The sequence below is a fragment of the Propithecus coquereli genome, unplaced genomic scaffold, assembly GCF_000956105.1.
Source record: "Propithecus coquereli isolate 6110/MARCELLA unplaced genomic scaffold, Pcoq_1.0 Scaffold10, whole genome shotgun sequence".
NCBI lineage: Eukaryota > Metazoa > Chordata > Mammalia > Primates > Indriidae > Propithecus > Propithecus coquereli.
The window spans coordinates 3,449,954-3,469,512 of NW_012133858.1; the positions used below are offsets into that span (position 1 = coordinate 3,449,954).

The 19,559-nt window shown below is 44.6% G+C and overlaps 1 protein-coding gene across 3 annotated transcripts in view; it reads right to left on the reverse strand.

The window, feature by feature from the left end:
• Window positions 1-1,019: 1,019 nt before the first annotated feature.
• The window catches only part of ILDR1 (immunoglobulin-like domain containing receptor 1), a 32,503-nt gene continuing 13,963 nt past the window's right edge, over window positions 1,020-19,559 (reverse strand). Inside the window, exons 3-8 of one of the 3 annotated variants that reach the window (XM_012640623.1) lie at window positions 19,021-19,170; window positions 14,898-15,017; window positions 14,475-14,621; window positions 6,410-6,541; window positions 5,375-6,192; window positions 1,020-1,096 (exon numbers count right to left, since the gene is read on the reverse strand). In XM_012640623.1, the coding sequence (XP_012496077.1) occupies window positions 1,055-1,096; window positions 5,375-6,192; window positions 6,410-6,541; window positions 14,475-14,621; window positions 14,898-15,017; window positions 19,021-19,170 (1,409 nt within the window). In that variant the 3' untranslated portion in view covers window positions 1,020-1,054. The remainder of the gene's footprint in view (window positions 1,097-5,374; window positions 6,193-6,409; window positions 6,542-14,474; window positions 14,622-14,897; window positions 15,018-19,020; window positions 19,171-19,559) is intronic. The other 2 variants (XM_012640633.1, XM_012640643.1) reach the window with 2 other exon arrangements.

The following is a 19,559-nucleotide window of genomic DNA, read 5'->3' on the forward strand; positions in this document are numbered from 1 at the left end:
TATGCTCAGGGTGGGTCTCCACATCAAGCATAAATGGATTCATGAAGCCTCCAAAAGGGGCTGCAGAAAATGAGAGAGGGTAGTAGAGCTTATTATAGGGAGGGCACACACAGCCCTTTCCTCCTGGGACTCTCTGAGTGGCAAGACCTGCCTGGATGCTTCTGCTTAAGAAGTCTCAGCTCTGAAAGACTAAGCAGTGCCGAGAGAGTGATGGCTCCAGAACTACCCAGGTTGGCCTGGCTCTACTCTGAGCTTCAGTGGGGAAGGCAGCTTAATCCAATCAAGTGCACCACAATAGAAAAGCAGATATTTATTTGGGGTAGAATCCTCAGCCCGGTACATTTCATTTCTTATTTATTTATACACTGTGTTGTTCCCAAGAAGCATTTAAAGCGATTTTAATGGATACATAATATATAAGAAAATATAAATTAAGAGCAAGAAGAAAACAAGGCACAGGAATAAGGCTGTAAAAACTTCTTACCAGTGAGTTTCTACATTTAAAATAAATAGCCTGTGAGAGGGCACAAGGATGGAGTATCTCCTGTGACATCTCTTTCTGGAACCTCAGGATTTCTCAGGACTGAGCACGGGGACAGCGGGATAAACTCCAAATATGGAGGGACACTCAAGGTACACGATAGAGGGAGACAAGTTCCCATGGGAATTTCCTGTCATACTCCATAGATTTCCAACATGTTTGATTTCTTCTTAAAAATTCCTGAGTCCTCACTTTGAAAATGGCCATAGTCCTGGGCAGTGTAGCGTAGTTTAAAGACTCAGGCTACTTCATTTCCTGAGGGATCACATCCCAGTTAGGATCCATTACTAGTCAGAGACTACATAAATATGCAGTGTGTGTGAACCAAAGCTAAAATGACAGTCACTAATTCCTTAAATTCTTGTTTTTAAAATTCTATTTGATTCTCAGAATCTAAGCCAAAACCGTCATATACAGACTTGCAGGTTCCGCCCAAGTCACTGGAAATCTAGGTGATGCTGAGGACACGCAGGAGCCAAGAAGTAGCCACAGAATCTGTGCGGTGCCTGGTGACTAAATGACAACACTCCTTCCACTATGGGAGCTGCCTCTCTCCTGGGGAATAGAAGAGCACAAAAAAATCCAGTCAGCCAGAATCTTCTATGTCTACAATACGCAAGGTGCGCTGACTCACAAATCCTGAGTGAGTGGTGGCTGCCGGGACAGCAGATCTGAACCTAAAGAATATCTCTTGACTCTGCATGAAGCAAGTCTCTCCCCGCAGGCTTAGGTTTCTCTTCCTGCCTACCTCTCAAGAGTCTCCCTCAAAGACCTTTAATTTTGGAAAAATTCTTCAGGTGTTATTCACTCTGCCGCTTGGTCTGTTTTTAACATCTTCAAGTCTCCCTAGACCTGTTCCATTCATCAGTCCATCTCTCTACCATTTACCCATGAAGACATGGCCCAGTTCTCTTTTTCCTATTTATAGTGTCCATTTATAGTGAACCATTCATTCCCAGCCTTTTTCTAAAAAGTTTAGCTTCATATCATAGTATTTCTCTGAAGTTATTTTTCAAAGATCACTAGTTACCTCTTCCTGACTAAACTCAGTTGCTTTTCATCAGAAATTATTCCACTTGGTCTTTGGGCTTTTTCTACTTGCTTGATGAGAGTAAGTACTGTGGTTTACATTTCTCATATTTCTCTAACTATGTACTGCGGGGGATCATTTTCTTTAAGTTTTGAAGATCTATACTTGTAGTTCATGAATGTGATCTTCCATCATCTTATTTAATGTAGGAAGATAAGGCATCTGTCCTAAAATATACCATTCAAAAGGTGTCATATATGTATGTACATTCAGCTTGCTATAAAAAAATCCAATTTATCAGGAAAGTGAGTTTTAGAAGTCATGGTTTATAACCAAAATGCTGTGGGATTAATGTTATCTGACACAAAGGAAAATAATGAAATGGGATAAAAGGAGTTTGTGCAGAGCTTACTAAAGGAAAACCAAGACATGACCAAGGAGTAGACATTTTGTTGAAAGCAGCAGATTAAGAATCCTGATATAAAAGTTTTTTATTAAATCAAAAAGTCAAGAAAAAAAGGAAAAAGCTAGGATTTTCTATTGAAAGTTTGAATTTAGCTTGGTGAGAATAGAACACAGTGGTTTTCTCTTATAGTAGAATAGGTGTGTACAGGCCAAGTTTGGAACAAGTCAGAAATGCCTCGGCAAGATTGGAAAGAAAGATAACTGATTTGAAGGAGGACGGGAACACAGGGGCCACTCAGTCTGTAATCACTGAAATTAAAAGCTTCAAGTTTCTGTTCCTTATATTTCTGAGATTGTAGCTTCGGCTGAGTGAAAAGACCACCAGACCTGAATTGAGATCTCAGCTGGAGTCCTGGTTCTGGAGTTGGAGGGGAGATCGCTCAGTGTAACCTCCATTTCCTCATGGACACTGTGCAAAAAATAGTTCTTACCTATTTCAGGTTCCTATAAGATCATGTACGTGGAAACTCTTGTTTATTAGTATCTGTTATACATTACTCTTGAGAGAGAAGGTTCCATGTGAACCAAAAACTTTTTTGTTTAATTCATATTTTTCTAAATACTAAATAATTTTATAAAAAGTTATGGTTAAGCTGTAACTGCTTAAAGGCTGCTTTAAGAAAAAACAAAACAGTGATACATCTTATCAACTCTAGGAACAAACAGATACTTCAAGTGTCCATGGTCAAAAATCACCATCTAGAGGCCCAGTCGTATTAATGGTATCTGAATTCTGCTGCAAGCTCCAATGACTTCAGAGTCTAGGCAGGTAACCTGTGTGGGAAGCATCCAGCCCAGGGGTGGGGAACCTGTGGACTTAAGGCTAACTGTGGCCTTTTAGATCCTTAAGTGCAGCCTTTTGACTGAATCCAAATTTTACAGAAAGAAGCCCGCACTTAAGGCAGCAGTTTCCCCACCCCTGATCCAGCCTCACCAAGGAGAGGAGGGAAGAGCAAGACTTTGGCCCTGGAGACGTTTTTGTCTCAATAAAGATGTTCAAAATTCAAGTTGCAAACAAATCAAAACACTCTGCCCTTCAAACTAATCAATCTGCCAAGTCAATGTTTGGTCCTGGGCCTCTGGTCACTGTAAGAATATGAGGGGAAAGTTGAACATGATAATGGAAAATGATAACTCCTTGGGAGATAAGCTCAAAGAGACCCACAACAATGGAGGCTTTAAAAATTGTCTTGCACAAAATCTTTGCCTCTGGGGAGTAACTTTGCAATTAAAAATTCAGTTTGCTTATTGTAGAATTATTGCTGTGTACATCTTGATGCTAAAGGAAGCTGTATTACTCTCAGAAAATAAGGAAGAAATAAAGCTATCAGAAAATATCATTAACCCCTGATAATACTCTTCTCTCTAAGGAGTCAGCATGAGTTATGGAAAAGGGCACAGGCTTGAGGGGCGAAGGTTTATGTTCAAACTTTGGCTTCACTCCCTATCGGCTGGGTGGCTTTGGGCATGTTACTCAACCTCTCTGAGCCTCACATGGTGGTTGTGAGGAGTAAGTAAGGCTTGGGAAGGGTTAACCCTAGTGTCTGGAACATAACTGATGTTCCTTTTACATTTCTCTCACTTATAAGAAACCACATAATTTAACTTAAAGAAAATAAAGAAAAGAATTTAACTTAGAAGAAAATAGGGTTCAGATTTTTGGCCCCAAACTAGTTTTTAAATTATATTTTTTCTGTTAAAATGAAGAGACATGGTTTAGTCACTATATGATAAAGTAACTGTTGTCAGTTGTCTGCCTTTTGACTATGTTTTCTTTCAGGATGTAATTTTCTTACTGGTAACATAGAAAAAATGGTTGTATCATCTGCAAATGAGGATAATAGTATAAATCTCACAGGATTGTTGTGAGGATTAATTAAGATGTTGCATCTCTATAACTCAGTACCATTTAGCAAGGGGTAGCTATTTTCACTATTGCTGATCTTTGTCTCTCATGGTACATCTGTGATAAAAGGACATAGCTGCCATGGACTATTTCAGATACACCTGCTGGTCTTCACTGCCTTCCTCATAAGTTGATCTCTCACAGGTTCTACTTTAGAAAGAGCAGCACTGTGGCTCTCCTAAGAGGCCCGTGCCTTTGCACACACCATGTATGTGATTGATTTTTTAATAAAATCATAGCAGAACACGTATTTCCAAATGAGAGTTATATCCTTCAAAGCCCGTGAGAGACTACAATTCTTCTTTTTATAATATCCCCCTACTCTGAGAACTTCCCTCAGAGCTACTTCATGTCTCTTTGACTGTCTCAACAGAAACAAAAGAGAAAAGGATTTTAGTTAAATAGAAGATTTTGGTGGGTAGCTTGTAAGTTGGCTCTGAGGCAGTTCATTAATGTTTTTGAGCAATGGAAGCATTTTTTTGCAAAGTGGCAACATTAAATGAACACCATCATTTGGGTATATTAATTATAAATGATTTTCTAAAGTCACTTCTTAAAAAAAAAAAAAAAGGATCTATATCCAGAGGCCCAAAATACCTACATCCTGGCCAGGTGCGGTGGCTCACGCCTGCAAACCTAGCACACTGAGAGGCTGAGGCAGGAGGATCTCTTGAGGTCAGGAGTGCCAGATCAGCCTGAACAAGAGTAATACCCCATCTCCACAAAAAAAAAAAGCACCTGCCTCGTCCTGTGTTCTCCTTTTAGCCTGGTAAGCTATGTGTCTGGTACCCACTGACATCTTACCTATTCGTATAATCCTAAAGTTCTGATCCATAGTTGGGATATCAGGGTTTATTTTTTAAAAAATCAGTTTAAATGATCCTTTCCAGGGGATGTCTCAGAGGGCCTCATCCTCACACACACGAGGACCTTGTGTGCTGACTTGACAAATGTTTTCTGTCAGGCCGCCCGTTCTAATTTGGGGTATGGAAATGCACGGCTAAATAAAGCAAGGCAGCTGTGAAAGGAGGCAAAGCCTCAGCCATGCAGGCCTGCATTCAAGTCCTAGCTCTGCTGCTCACAAGGTGCTTAATCATTCTGAACCTCATTTCCTCATCCGTGAAATGGGGACACTGTTTGACCTGCTCACAGGACTGTGATGAGAGCTACAGTGACACTGAGGACAAGAAGGCCCTTCATAACCTTTGAGCCCCTCCCCTGCGCTCTACACCGACTGGCACCCTGTACTCATTAGGTCCCGTTAGCTCTAAGGAGGGGTGGCTCGCCCAGCCGACAGGGGTAATTTGTGCAAAACAGGGAAGAGGCAGCCTCAGCAGGGGCACATGAGGCGGCCTGTGTCAGCTGTGGCCAAGCCTGGCTGGAGAGTCCTCTCTCCCTATGCATGACCCTCAGTAGGATGCCCCAGGCTCACCGAGTGCCTCTCCACACTCCCTTTCTTCCTGCCATTCTTGCCTGGAATGACATCCAGTGAGCTGTAGCTGGGCGGCTTCTCCTCAGGCCAGTTTGGGGAGTATGAGCGTTGGCGGTGGGCCCTCCGGCTCTGGGGCTGCCTCTCCTTCTCCTCCTCAGAGCTCCAAGAACTGAGGCCTGAGGGCAGGGGAGGAGAGTAGCTGCGGTGCCTGCGTCTCCCACGCCTCTGGGCATTCTCCCTGGGGCTGGGCCTGCGGGGCCTCTGCTGATAGTGGCTCCTGAGAGGGGGACGGCTGGGACGCCAGCGTGCCACGCTGGATGAGGGGCCATCACTGAGGCTGTCCCTGTCTGACCAGGGTATGGGTGACCCATTGAGCCTGGAGCTGTGGTGCCTTCCGCTCCACGGGTGGTCCAGCTCCCTTCTCTCCAATGCCCAGGGCTCTGGCCCCCCATCCTGGAACTCCTGCTGGAAATCAGGATAATGGTGCTGCCTTCTCCCTTCCCTCAGATCCCAGGGTCTGGAGGGAACTGGAGTGAGCCGCTGCTGGCGCAAGGAGTCACTGGTCCTCCTTGAGGATGGCAGGTCTCTGATCAGTGGGGGCAGGTGAATAATTCTGCGTTCCACAACCTCAGAGCCCAGGGAGGACAGCATGCTGCAGGGATGGCCCAATCTGGTTTTGAGGTCAGGGGGCAGAGGCTGGGCTGGGTTGAGGTTCCGTAGCTCTTTTTCCAAATACTCCAGGACGCCATTGGTGATGGGAGGGTGAGCCGTGGTCTGGGTCACTGGCATCTGTGGAAGACTGGACCGCAGGGACAAATCTGAATGGAAACAAGGACATAATATGCTGATCTACTGGCCCAAAACACACTCCTCAGAACCAGGACATTAGAATGTTACATTATTTAGCTTGCCTTTACTCCCTCCCACCCGCAGTCATGAAGACACACACCCTATTGGTCATGGGGCCCCAATGCACTCCACATTCCTACCCTTGCCCTCTGCCCTCCCCAGCCCCAAATCTCAGGCAAGGTTTACCTCGCTGCAGCAGCGGGTTCATTGCATAAGATGAAACCTGGGAGCTCCTGTCCGCCCCCCAGTACAGGGGTTTTTCCATCATCTGAGAACCTAAGGCCTGAGCCTGCTTCATGTAGTGGTGGCGGGCCAGGACTGCAGGGGAAAAAGGAGAAATGCGGACCCTCAGCCAGGGCAAGCTCCAAACCTCCCAATTCACTTCTCTCCACCTTGTGGTCTTGCAAGAAGCCAGCTTTTCTCCTCTAAGTCCATTCTCACCTATCTTGCATGAGAGTAAGGGTTAAGGAAGTAGTAAATCAACTGTACCCCTGGCAAGCAGCTGGGAACAAATTCTCTATATGTGAGACTATAACTTCTGTACCCCATTCCACCATCGTGCTCACTCCTAACATCACCTAAAATGCACAGGTAAATGGATCGATATTGTGAGACAACGAAATCTCAGGCTATCGGCCAAGAAAACCAGAAGCCAAGGTCACAAATAGAAGGTACAGATGCAAAGTTCTTAGAGGAGGCTGTGAGTCAGGGGTGGGGGTGTCTGCCAGGCCAGCTCAGGGCTGTCTGCTCAGAGTGAAAGAAAAAAGGAAGGATATGATGCTGAAGTCAATGGGCAGAATTACGTGGTCATTACGTTGAAGAGTGTTTCTAGCCGGCAAACCAACCCCGGGTGAGAATCTCTGGGACAAAAGCAAGGGAGTACAAAATGCTCAAGTGCACTCAAGTGGATCGTTTCTACTCTTCTCATCTTATTAAGTGTTGGGATTTTCCCTAAGTATGGGGAATCTCAAAAGAGTGGGGTGGAGGCAGGAAGGGGAAAGGGAAATACCATTTCCTTTATGAGCAAAGAAATCAGTATTAAAAAAGCAGCACGAGGGGGCCACAGCAATATGGCTCCAGTCGCCTAGGCGGGGCTGATCTGAGGCACAAAACCCACAGTGAGTACAAATTAAAAATGAAAGCATTTAGTTGTTTTTGTTCATAAATTTCTATTTTGAAGTAATTATGGTTGAATACGTCTCCCAAGGTCTCTGACTATCCATGCATGTAAGACATGTACTTTCATGTTAAAGTGCAGGAAATGCCTGCCGCATGCTGTGAACGACAGACCCCTAACCTGGCACTCCTCCGTTGCCGTTTCCCCACTTCCTCCTCTGTTCCCCAGGCCTGGTGGCCACCCCTAAAACAGTAGGGTGCTGCCTGAGGCTTCCCCCTGGCATAGCAGGAGGGGGCGGAAAACAAGCATTCTGGACCCAGCTACAGAGGGTGAGAGATTTGCTGAGGCCCATGGCAAAGGGGCCATCTGGCGGGTAACCCAGCTGTTCCAGTTTGAAACAAACTTCCAGCACAACAGAAAGTGGTCGCAGCGGAGCCCCTAGAAGCCCTAAAGGCGAGTCACAGCCCAGCCTGGAAGAAATCAGATGCGAACTTGCGGCAGCTCACCCAGCTGCCACACCATCAGCCAACGGAGAGCCTCCCAGCCTCCCTGAAGACAAGTCCACAGGCTCACCGCTTTCCGGTACCTCTTGCTAACACTTGCCTCTCCCTAGCGCCCTCTACTGGCCAGCGACACACAGGAATGGCCTGCCTAGTACGTGCCAGTTATTTTACATAAGCTAACTAGTCCTCTCAGAAATCTCTTAATGTGAAAATCAGATGAGGAAATTCAGCTCAGAGAGGTCACCTTCCCAGCCCCAAGTCCCACAGCTAGTGACTGGCACAGCCAGGGTGTGAACCCGTGTCTGTCTGATGTTCAAGCCTATGCTCATTGTGCCACACCACCAAGTCCCCATACTCCTTTATTTTCTATGATGAAGTAAAAAACCTTCCCCAGGGGTACCTCCTCAGTTTACTTCTCAGCAACTCAGCTCCACACCTTTCAAAATCCACTCTAGGCTAGTCTCTCCCTCCAAGGCCTGGGAATATCTGATTCCATTGGGAACAACCCTAGTAACCTCCACCCCTTTAACTGAATCCTGGTTTCTTCCAGATGGTACCATTCCCCTGTTTGGCCACTTCCTTCTACTCTCCAACTCAACAGGGGAGAAAGGAAGAGTTGTGCTTCCTCCTTGCTTCTCAAATGATTTTTTTCCATTAATGGGACCCCCAAAACAGATAACTCCCTAATGACCCTTCTAGATCCTGCGTTAGCTTTCCTGCCATTTCCCTGAATTTTGTTACACAGTCCAGAGATTAACCGCCTGCTCCCTTGTTAGCTGCCACTTTTTTCCAGGGCCCCTCCCTTCCTTGTTGCACTAGAACTGATGAAACAGCATGGAAGACACAACCTCTGAGCTTCTGTCTTGCTCTCCAACCCCATCCCTGGAAATGACCTCTCAGGGATGTCTAGACCATCAGGGTATCTGTTGTTCACCTAATGGGGAATCAGACAGGCAATAAAGATAAGAAACAGACAAAGCAATGAAGCCTCAAAAGACTCCCAGTAAGTTATCTCTTAACCTCAGGGGAATAAAGTCCACCTTAGTCAACTTTAATGAGCTTGTTAAAAATATAGATTTCTAGGTTTCACTTCCAGAGACTTTCCTTCAGTTGGCCTAATCAATGCAAGAAAATTTGTATTTTCAACAAGCTCCCTGTTCAAACGCAGGCGGTCACCTTGGAGTTGACAATGAGGATTCTCAACAAATGGTCCTTAGGGATAGGTCTCCTTAAATACGGACTTTGAAGGTCAGATGAACTTCAATTTGAATTCCAGGATGTATTAGCTATGTGATTTTGAGTGAGTTTCCAGAGTCTCTGAGACCAGTCTCTTCATCTGAGAGCTGGGGATAAGAACAGCTTTTTTACAAGGTCATTGAGGTTAAATGAGGTAATATGCATGAAATGTCTAACACATGACAGATAGTCAACAAACAATTCATTGTTATGAATTGCTTTTTTTGCCCAAGATCTCATAGAAGGAGAGAAAATATTGGGAGACTAAACCACCAAAGGTATATTAATCTTCATCTCTGAAGAAAACTCAGAGCATATTCTTTAAGATGTCCCCCTCATGACAGAAATGACACTCAACACCTCACCCTCCTGCAGGGACATGCACCTCTCCTGCCCTGAAGCCAGGATCATCTGTGTGCATCGCCACACAGAACTGGTGCACCTGAGGGTCTACGATTCCACTTGCCTGTAACAGGTTACCATTCCTCACCATCCCCTCTCCACCCTCACAGAACCCACTCTTGCCCTCCTTTTAACCACAGTCACACAGTCCTTTTGCTTTTTCCGAAACTACCAGTCCCCCTGACTTGATTGCCCAGTCATTTCAGTGACATCCTCAGGAGCTTCCTAGAATTCCATGCCCCTTTGAACTCTTGTAATGTCAGCTCTAGGAAACTACCAGCAGAAGCTTCTGGGCCCCAGCCAAGCAACTGACCTCAAATAGGGCTCATCCCAAGAGGGCTTTCCTTGATTGATCTACTGAACATGTGTTCCCTCCTCTATGGCAGCAGGTTAAACATTCCCTGATTCTCAGGTCTTCCCCTCCCCATGAACTTACGTGACATCATCTTTGTTGAAGAAGAAGAACCAGCCCTGGACAAGGAGTTAAGAAACCTAGGTTTAGTCCAGGGCCCACCGCTAACAGGCTATGTGTAATTGTGTAAAAGTCTCCAAGCCTCACTTCCCTCAGCTGTTGGGGGTGGAGGCTGGGGAAGGAGCAAGACAGATTGATCTTCAGTGTGGCCTGTGCCCACTGCAGGGTGTGCCTAGAGGTTCTCTAGGAAGGAGGGCCAGTAACCATCCTAAGGATGAAAGCTGTTTCTCAAGTTCTCAAGGAAAAATTAAGATTCAATTTCAAAAACTTTCATCTCTAAGTCCTACTGAGGGTTGTTTACCAATAGTAAGTGAATTATCAAGGCTTACTAAAGTGCGGTGTCATTTTCATTTTTCTCCTCTCTAACCCTCTTTTAAGTCTCACTGGAAAGTGGGAGCAGGTCAAGGAGATCAGCTGTGGTCAAAGAAGTTCAAGAATCACTGACATCTTTCCTGAAGCTCCCTTCTGTGTCTAGAAGTTCGATTTGCTCAAATCGAGTCAGGCAGCTGTGAGCTGCCTCAGCCTCCTCCCTTATGTGTTAATCATCCTCCACATTTTAATGACTTCCTCTCTGTCTTCAGAGGTCAGGGTGCCTCTCTTTCCTTTCCCTTCCCTTGCTAAGGCTAATTTTTTCCGCTGAGGCCACTCCCACCGGCTTCATCACTCATCAGTGATTACCTCACTTCTTAATGCTTCACTTTACTCACTTGTCATTGATCTTGGTTCTCTGCATATAAATCATATAAATATGCTTAGGTTACCTTATTCCACAAAAACGAACAATCACCGCTCCCCCCCCCACCCCTGCCAAGCAAAGAACTTTCCTTAACAACATGTACCCCTCTGGGCAATTCCTCTTGGCAACAAACTTCTTAGGACAGTCTGCCCTAGCGGAGTAACTTTGAAAGTGACCTCATTTGCTCAAGGTCAGGGATCTTTATGGCCTACATTTCTTTATTTCACCAGTTCTTTTAAATAAACTTTAACCCCTTAGGAGAAACCACTCTCCCCCAGAACCTCTGTTTATTAGCTTACCCACAAGGAATTCATTTATCACTTGTGCTAGTCTCGTCCCCAGTCTTGCCTGTTTTAGTGTCCCACAGATCTCGGGATTCTAAGACGCCATCTTGGGAGGGTTTTTCTTATCTCATTCTGTGTATTACTACTCCAGGGATAGTGGCTTCCCCATGGCCTCTCTCCCTGAGGTCCCTGAAGGGTAGGGACCCCATGACCCAATATTGCATCCTCTGCTATTTTCCCCTCTTTAAGGAGTTCACAATATCTTAGCCAATCTCATAGTGATCTGCCTACAGAGGCTGTGGCAGTCCCTGTTGTGGGAAATGCAGACATTGACAAGTCAGATGAACGTGGATTCCACACTGCACTGCCATTGCTACTTACTAGCTGGGGACTTCTCTGGCCTTCTGTTAAATACAAATGACATCTTCCTTCTAGGGTTGTTGTGAGAGTCAATGAGGAAATACAAGCAAAGGGCCTACACAAAGTAAACACCCAGTAAAAGTCAGTTCTGTTTTCCTGTAAGACAGCAACTCGGAGCACAGGCCTGAAACCAGACTCAGACCATTTACCTTCTTAAATTAACCTTGTAGATTAAGTTTTGTTTCTATCTTAATGGGTAATTCCTTATTTTTCCTTTAATTTTTTTTTTTTCAAATTGACCAAAATGATAAGAGTGATTATCTTTGGGTACTTAGATTAGTCTTTACATTTTCCTAAATTTCTCAACTTTCCTGCAATGTAGTACTTTACTTTTATCATCAGGAAAAGGAAATGTATTTAAAGCAAAAATTAAAAAAAAAACATTCCATTTAAAGTAGTTGATGTTATTCCATCTATTTACTAAGATCTTTATAGAATCATTTTTTATTCTTTTGCCTTTACCATATATTCTGTAGCCAATTTTTTTTTTTTTTTTTTTGAGACAGAGTCTGGCGCTGTTGCCCAGGCTAGAGTGCCATGGCATCAGCCTAGCTCACAGCAACCTCAAACTCCTGGGCTCAAGCGATCCTCCTGCCTCAGCCTCCCGAGTAGCTGGGACTACAGGCATGCGCCACCATGCCCGGCTAATTTTTTCTATATATATATATATTTTTTTAGTTGTCCAGATCATTTCTTTCTATTTTTTAGTAGAGATGGGGTCTCGCTCTTGTTCAGGCTGGTCTCGAACTCCTGACCTTGAGCGATCCACCTGCCTCGGCCTCCCAGAGTGCTGGGATTACAGCGTGAGCCACCGTGCCCGGCCTGTAGCCAAATTTTTTAGGGCATAATTCTGTTATGATTCTGTTTTAAAGGATCAAATTTTAGTCCAAAAAAACAATATATTAAGTGCAAGATCTTCTGCTCTCTCTTCCCTTCCCCTAACTCATAGGTGATGTAATGCTGTTGGTGCCCAGACCAACAGCATTACATCACCTGGGAACTTTTGAGAAATACAAATTCTGATGCCCCATCCCAGACCAACTGAGTCAGAAATCCTGGAAGTGAATGCCAGCAATTAAGTTTGAACAAGTCCTCCATGTAAGCCTAATGTGAGCTTCAGTTTGAGAACCACTGCTCTAATACCTTTCTCATCTGTTCTGTTCTTTTCAAGTCATCTCTAAGGAATGGTACACCACTGTACTAGAATAAGAAATATATATTTGGTCTTGTGATCTAAGAGACCAAAATAGATGCTCCTTTATCAACTCAGACAGACCCTAAGGTTAAGGAAACAAAAGTTACCCACAAGTCAAGGGTTCAGGCCCCAGCTACCATGGCAAATTTCTAAATGCTATAAGAAAAACCACACTCTTGCTAAACTTCCTAACAATAGGAGCTAACAGGCAAGTTATCAGACCCCTTCTAACTCAGATTTACAAACCAGATCACTACAACTGGTGGGACAGAGGACCAGCCTTACAAACATTCTTTTCTGATAAGCATCTACAGACCTTAAGCCAGTTTCAGTCAGCTTATACAGACTATACACAAATTGTCTTTGTGTTCCATAGTTTACTTTTTGACATAAAGAGCCAAATTCCACTTAATTGTAATGCTAAAACCCCAACCCAAGGTGAACATGGGATGTATTAATATGTTACATACATGTTTACACATGTGCTCAGCTCTCCTAATAACTATATCAATATATAGCTTCCCCCAAACCTGCTGAATATGTATGATTCCATTGTGCAATACAGACCCAGTAAGGTATAAAACCCAACTTGATCTTTCCCTCTTCGAAGAGAGAGCACCTTTGGTCCATGCTGGAGACTGTCTCTTCCCAGTCTGCAAATTGATATCACCAATAAAACTCTCCTTTCTACTATTTAGCCATCCTGATATTCTTTTGGATGACAGTCTCTGCCCCTGGTTCCTGGCATACAGCTCCTATAATCCTTAGAATCTCCAGAGTGATGAGTGTCTTTTGTATGCTAATAACTGGTAGCTGTGGTCTCCTTGGTAGCTTCAGGATGGGGCTGGTCACCAGAAAGACAAAGTAATGATTAGAGGGTTGGGACTTTCATTTCCATCCTCCTAACAACCAGTGAGGGAAGAAGGGCTAAAGGTTGACTTGATTGCCAATGGCCAATGATTTAGTCTATGATTCCTGTGTAATGAATTCTCCATAAAAACCCAAAAGGACTGGGTTCAAGGAGCTTCCTCGTTACTGAACACGTGGAAGTGCTGGGAGGATGGCACACCTAGAGAGGGCATAAGCTCCTCGCCCCTTTCCACATACCATCCCCTATGTATCTCCTTCTTCTGTCTGTTCATTTGCATTCTTTAAAATATCTTTTGTAATAAATGGGTAAACAGAAGTAAGTAAAGTATTTCCCTGAAGTCTGAGAGTCACTCTAGCAAATTAATTGAACCCGAGGAGAGGGTCATGGGAACCCTTAATTTACAGCCAGTTGGTCAGCAGTATGTGATTTGTATCTAAAGCTGGGGGAGAGTCTTGTGGCACTGAGCCCTCAACCTGGGGGATGTGATGATACCTCCAGGTAGATAGTGTCAGAATTGAGTTAAATTATAGGACACTCAATTGGTGTTCACTGGAGAATTCTTGGTGTGTGGGGAGAACCCCCACATATCTGGTATCAGAAATATTGAGTAGCATGTGAGAAGAGGAAAAAAGTTTGTCTTTTCCTTTACAAGTAGTCTTTTCTCCCATTGTTTCATTTAAACAACTCCTTCTGGCCACCTTATGTCCAAACAAGGGCAGTACTAGGAGCAAAGACTGAAGCACAGGCTATCAGGGACACTGAGGAAACGCCATCAGTAGGCAGAGCTATCTGACAAAGGCTTTAGGCAGCCTAGAAAGTAGACACCTTCCATGTGACTCTACAGCCTCCCCAAGCATCATTCTCAGGGCTGAGACAAATGTCCTCTGAGCGTGCAATGAGAGAAGGGCATGAAGGAGAACCTGGGAGAACTTCTGGTCTGGGCATGTGAAGCTGATGAGTCTGGGGTCTTGGGCGCTAGTCCACCCCATCCCTCCACTTGCCTATCCCCTCTCACCTTCCTCAGGGCAGCAGCAGCGGGTGGGACAGCAGGGGCAGCGGATGTAGCAGCAGCAATACTGAGGACAGCACTGACACCAGCACACACCAATCAGCAGGAGGAGGAGGAGGGCTCCCAGAATGATGAAGATCACTGTCAGCCAGTCTGCAGAGGGGAGGCCGAGCAGGGGTCAGACCAAACATTCAGGGGCAATGCTTCCAGTCTTATACTCTAGACAACTAATAAATACAGTGCTTGACCTACAGGTTAAGGTTGAGCAACATACTGGGAAAAAAAGGTTAGTTTTGATAAGGGAACTTCAGAGGTTGAAAATGCAATGACAATAACCTAGGTTTGCTTATTTCCGTTTTTGTTTTTTTCCTGTAAGTAAAAGTGTTACATTGGTGAGGTGACTGAATAGAAAGCTCCAGCAGCACTTACGCAGGACGATGAGCTTCACCTCCTTATCTGGGTCTCCTGAGGTGTCCCCTGGAGCCTCAATGGTGCAATAATACACTCCATGGTCCCACCACATCACTTCATTAATCACGAGATCTGCTCCTACGTAGGAGGGAGGGAGAAAGCACTAGCGGTCAGAGGAGAGGGCACTGATTTTTAACCCATGTCAGCTTCAAGACCCTAGCATTATTCTTCCACACTCTACAAGGGAGGGCCCCTGGCAGTTCAGAGAAAGGTCTCAATTCCTCTTTCTCCAAATAATATGATGGATGACAGAACTGACTAATCATCGAGCCCCACCAGGGACTTTGTAAGGATTTTGGATACACTGCCTCATTTAATTTCCACCACAACCCTAAAAGTGGGTGTGGTATAGATTACCAATTGTCTCCCACTGTTCATTCTCTCCTTCTCCCATAGTCATAGAACTTTGACCATGTACGTGACTACTATGATTTGAATGTTTGTCCCCTGCAAAACTCATGCTGAAATTTAATTGTCATCATAACAATATTAAGAAGTGGGACCTTCAAAAGGTGATTGGGCCATGAGAGCTTTGCCCTCATGGGTGGGATTGGGGCTGTTACAAAGGGGTGAGTTTGACCCCCCTTGACTTCTCGCTTTCTGCCATATGATGATGCAGCAAGAAGACCCTCACCAGATGTTGGCCCTTGATATTGGACTTCTCAGCTTCCAGGACTGTGAACCAATAAATGTTTGTTCATTATAAATTACCCAGTCTCAGGTATTCTGTTAGAGCAGGAAAATATGGACTAAGACAGGGCCATCCAGAATAAAATCAATGTTTCCCATCCTCTCCTACAGATGGACATGGACAAGTGACTCGGTTCTGGCCAATAGAATGTAAGCAGCAGTGTCACATAATGGTTCCCACGAACTTTCTTAAAAATAGCTGTGAATAAGGCCGGGCGCAGTGGCTCACGCCTGTAATCCTAGCTCTCTGGGAGGCCAAGGCGGGTGGATTGTTTGAGCTCAGGAGTTCGAAACCAGCCTGAGCAAGAGCGAGACCCCGTCTCTACTAAAAATAGAAAGAAATTAATCAGACAACTAAAAATATATAGAAAAAATTAGCTGGGCATAGTGGCGCATGCCTGTAGTCCCAGCTACTCCGGAGGCTGAGGCAGAAGGATTGCTTGAGCCCAGGAGTTTGAGGTTGCTGTGAGCCAGGCTGACACCACGGCACTCACTCTAGCCAGGGCAACACAGTGAGACTCTGTCTCAAAAAAAAAAAAAAAATAAAACAGCTGTGAATACCTTGGCCCTTTTCTTCTCTCTCTCTTCTACTGTGTTGCCTGTGAAGCAAATGTAACAGCTGCCACTGTGAACCATGAGGAAGAAGATGACGTTCTTGGTGAGGACTCCATGGAACAGAGCTACCACACTAACTCTGATTTTATATGTGTGAGAGAAATAAACTGCTTTATGTTTAAGTCACTAATATTTGGGACTTTTGCTTACTCGCAATCAAACCTAATCCTAACTGATACAGGGGGCATTAGTATTTAACTTCATTTCAGATGAGGAATATCAAGATTTAAAAAGGCTAAAGGACTGGCCTATTAATATAGACACAGTGCTCAGCAGAGGGAGGGTCAGACCCACATCTCTCTGCCTCAAAGCTCTTAACTACTGAGCTCCACTGTCCTCTCCCACCTGGGTGGAAAACTCTGCAGCCTGCAGCCTTAACTAGCCTAAAATGTACAAATACCTCGAGATCTGAAAGGGACAGGTATGAGATGAACCTGAATAAGTGAGGATGAAATGCCAATATGTTAAGAGTAAATGTAACTCAAGAAAAGATTGAGTTCTTGTGAGCACTGAGTGCTATGTTATCCCATTAAGACAGATGAATGGTTAACGTGTTTGCTCAAGTTTAGCAAAGTCAACAAATATTCACCAAAGACTTCTTGTGGGTCTGGCACTACGTCAGGCACTGCGTGTGGGAGATCTGAAAGGAACAAGACCCTTCTCTGACCTGAAAGTGTTTAAAATCCAGTCAGAGGCACCGGGGCAGCCTCCAGGTCTCGGCGCATTGGCTGTCCCTGCTCTCTTACCCCGTGATAAGAGCCAGGCGACCTTAGCTGTATAGGCTTGCTCCTTTTTAGTTGGTGGTCATATCTGCAATTCTTTATTATCTGTTTGTCAAGAAATATTTATTGAGGAAATGAAACAAAAACGTGAGGTCATGCAACACTGGACCTAACTTTGACTTCTGTTTCCTTCTCTTTCTATTTAATACGTCAATCCCTACAATTTTTTTCCTATGCACTATTTTCCAAACCCACTACTTTTCCAAGAAACAAGTTTACTCCAGACTTGGAAGAATGGTGAAAGTGCTTTAAGGGAAATTCCCTCTTACAGCTTGATATGTATTATAAATCTGCCCCAATTTTTATTAGAGACATGAAGGGTAATTTAGGGATGTCAGAGTAATGAGGGTATTCAGATACGTTAACATTTTAAAGGATCCAAGAACAGATTTGACAGGGTTGTCTCAAATTTCACAGTAATAAAAATGTCAGAAAACAAGGGCTCCAGGAAGTCACAGCAAGTCTGGAAGCAGAAATAAAAAACATGGGGAAACAGTACTGCTTTCCTGTGGGAGTAAGAAGGAGGCGAGGTTTGATTCAAGGGGAGTGGAGGTTGGGAGTGGAGGTCGTGGAAGGTATGTACCTTCATGTTTTTAGAAAAACAAAAAAAACCAGAAGAACAGGAACTAGCACCTATGGGGATTTTCAGCCTCCAGAAACTGTGAAGGCGACTTGCTCTGGAGTCAGATCAGAACTAATTCTGCTGTCTTGGAAAAAGTAGAACCACCTGAATCTTTGAAGATGTCCCTGGAGACTAGAAAAGAAGGACAGATGTTTCCTAAGGCTGAGGGATCTGGGCTGGTTTAGAGAAATCAGAGGTTGAATGTAAAAGTATTACAAAGTATTAGAAAGTTGGAAGCAATTATTAATATTAACCTGGCTCCCTTTAAACAATCTACCTTTAAATAGTCATAGAATATTCCCTGATTTCCTCAAATTATAGATATGGCACCATGAGTAGCCTGCTGAGTTCTGCCCGTTTTTCCCTTTTAACCAGCAAATATTTGTTTAACACAGCACATAAGGCTCCTTGAAATAGGCTCCAAGTTCTGTGCTGATAACCTACTACAGGAACCCTGGATTATAAGACAGGAATGTGGCGAGCTAACGCATCTATCCAAAAGCGTACTGATAAATAACACTCACTGCGCACTACCAAATGCTTTATACACATTATCTCAGTCCCCACAAATCTCTGTGAGATAGGTACTATATCAATTTCCATTTTATAGAAATTGAGGCTGAAGAAATCGGAGGGGCTTTTCCAAGTTCACACACCCTCTAAATGCAGAATAGGGACACACACCCGAGTCTGACTCCAGAGCCAAAGATCTAACCGCTACTCCCTGCACCAGGCACAAATAAATAGGCTTTAGACACCGCTCTTCGATATTGCATTTGCTACTCACTTTGGTGTAGCGAATACCATTGTGTCCATCTTTTAGATGAGGAAACAGAAGCCAGAGAAAATAACTGCACTGAGCTAGTGAGAGGGAGCACTGGGACTCTCACCTGGGGCTTTTTAATCCAAACCCAATGCTCTCTTCTCTATCAACGAAGGGCAGTGGTCTCAAGACAGCCATCTACTCAGAAATCCTTATTTCCTTCCAAATGGACAACAGGAATGGCCAGAGGGGAACTCAGAACCTGGGGTTTGAGTTGGCCCTGAGAGCAATCTGTGGGAAAAAATCAAAGGAACCTGATCCATACCTTAACCCTAAATCTCAGGAGAGCCAAGGAAATCACCCAGCTCCATACCTTTAGACAACGCTTAGCTTTTCTTTGGTCCAGAGACCAACTTCCAGGGAAGTAAGTTCAGATGGTGCAGCACATTCAATGAATATGGCATTTTTCTCAGACAATGACAGTGACCAAGTACACCATCAGGCAGAAAAAAAAAAAAAAAAAAGGGAAATCCCATGCTGACACAGCCTGCCAGGCCCGGCGTCTCCTCCCTCTACCCCTAGTTCCTCTGCCGCCTCCCCCACACTCACGGTTCTGGATGGTGATCTTACGCTGCCTGTAATCCACGCCCAGCACAGGCTCATTCTGTCCCCGCCGCTGGGCCACGATGCGAACTTCCCGCTGGTTGTCATTGCAGTCATTTGATGGGTCCTGGCCCAGGGATAAAGCTGCCTGGTATGCTGAGGAGAGAGGACACACCTGAGTCACACAGCAGTAGGAGATTCCCACGAAGGAAGGTGCCCTTCCTGCTCACTGTGTGAGACACAGAGAAGTGTGTTAATTTTTCCCGAGCCTATGAATCCCCTGGGAATCTTGTTAAACATGAAGATTGTGATTCTGTAGGTCTGGAGTAGGATCTGAGGTTCTGATTTCGAAAAAGCTCCCAGGTGGTGCCAGGAACCACACTTTGAGCAGGAAGACTCCAGAGCCCCCACAATAGACCATCATTTCCAAATCCCAGCTGTATCCCTCTGTCTCCTATCCCAACTTCCCTTGTCTCATTTTCAAAGTCACCCCGGCCTCTACTCCATGAGGTTCATCCACCTGCTCTTACAACATAAGGTTTGAG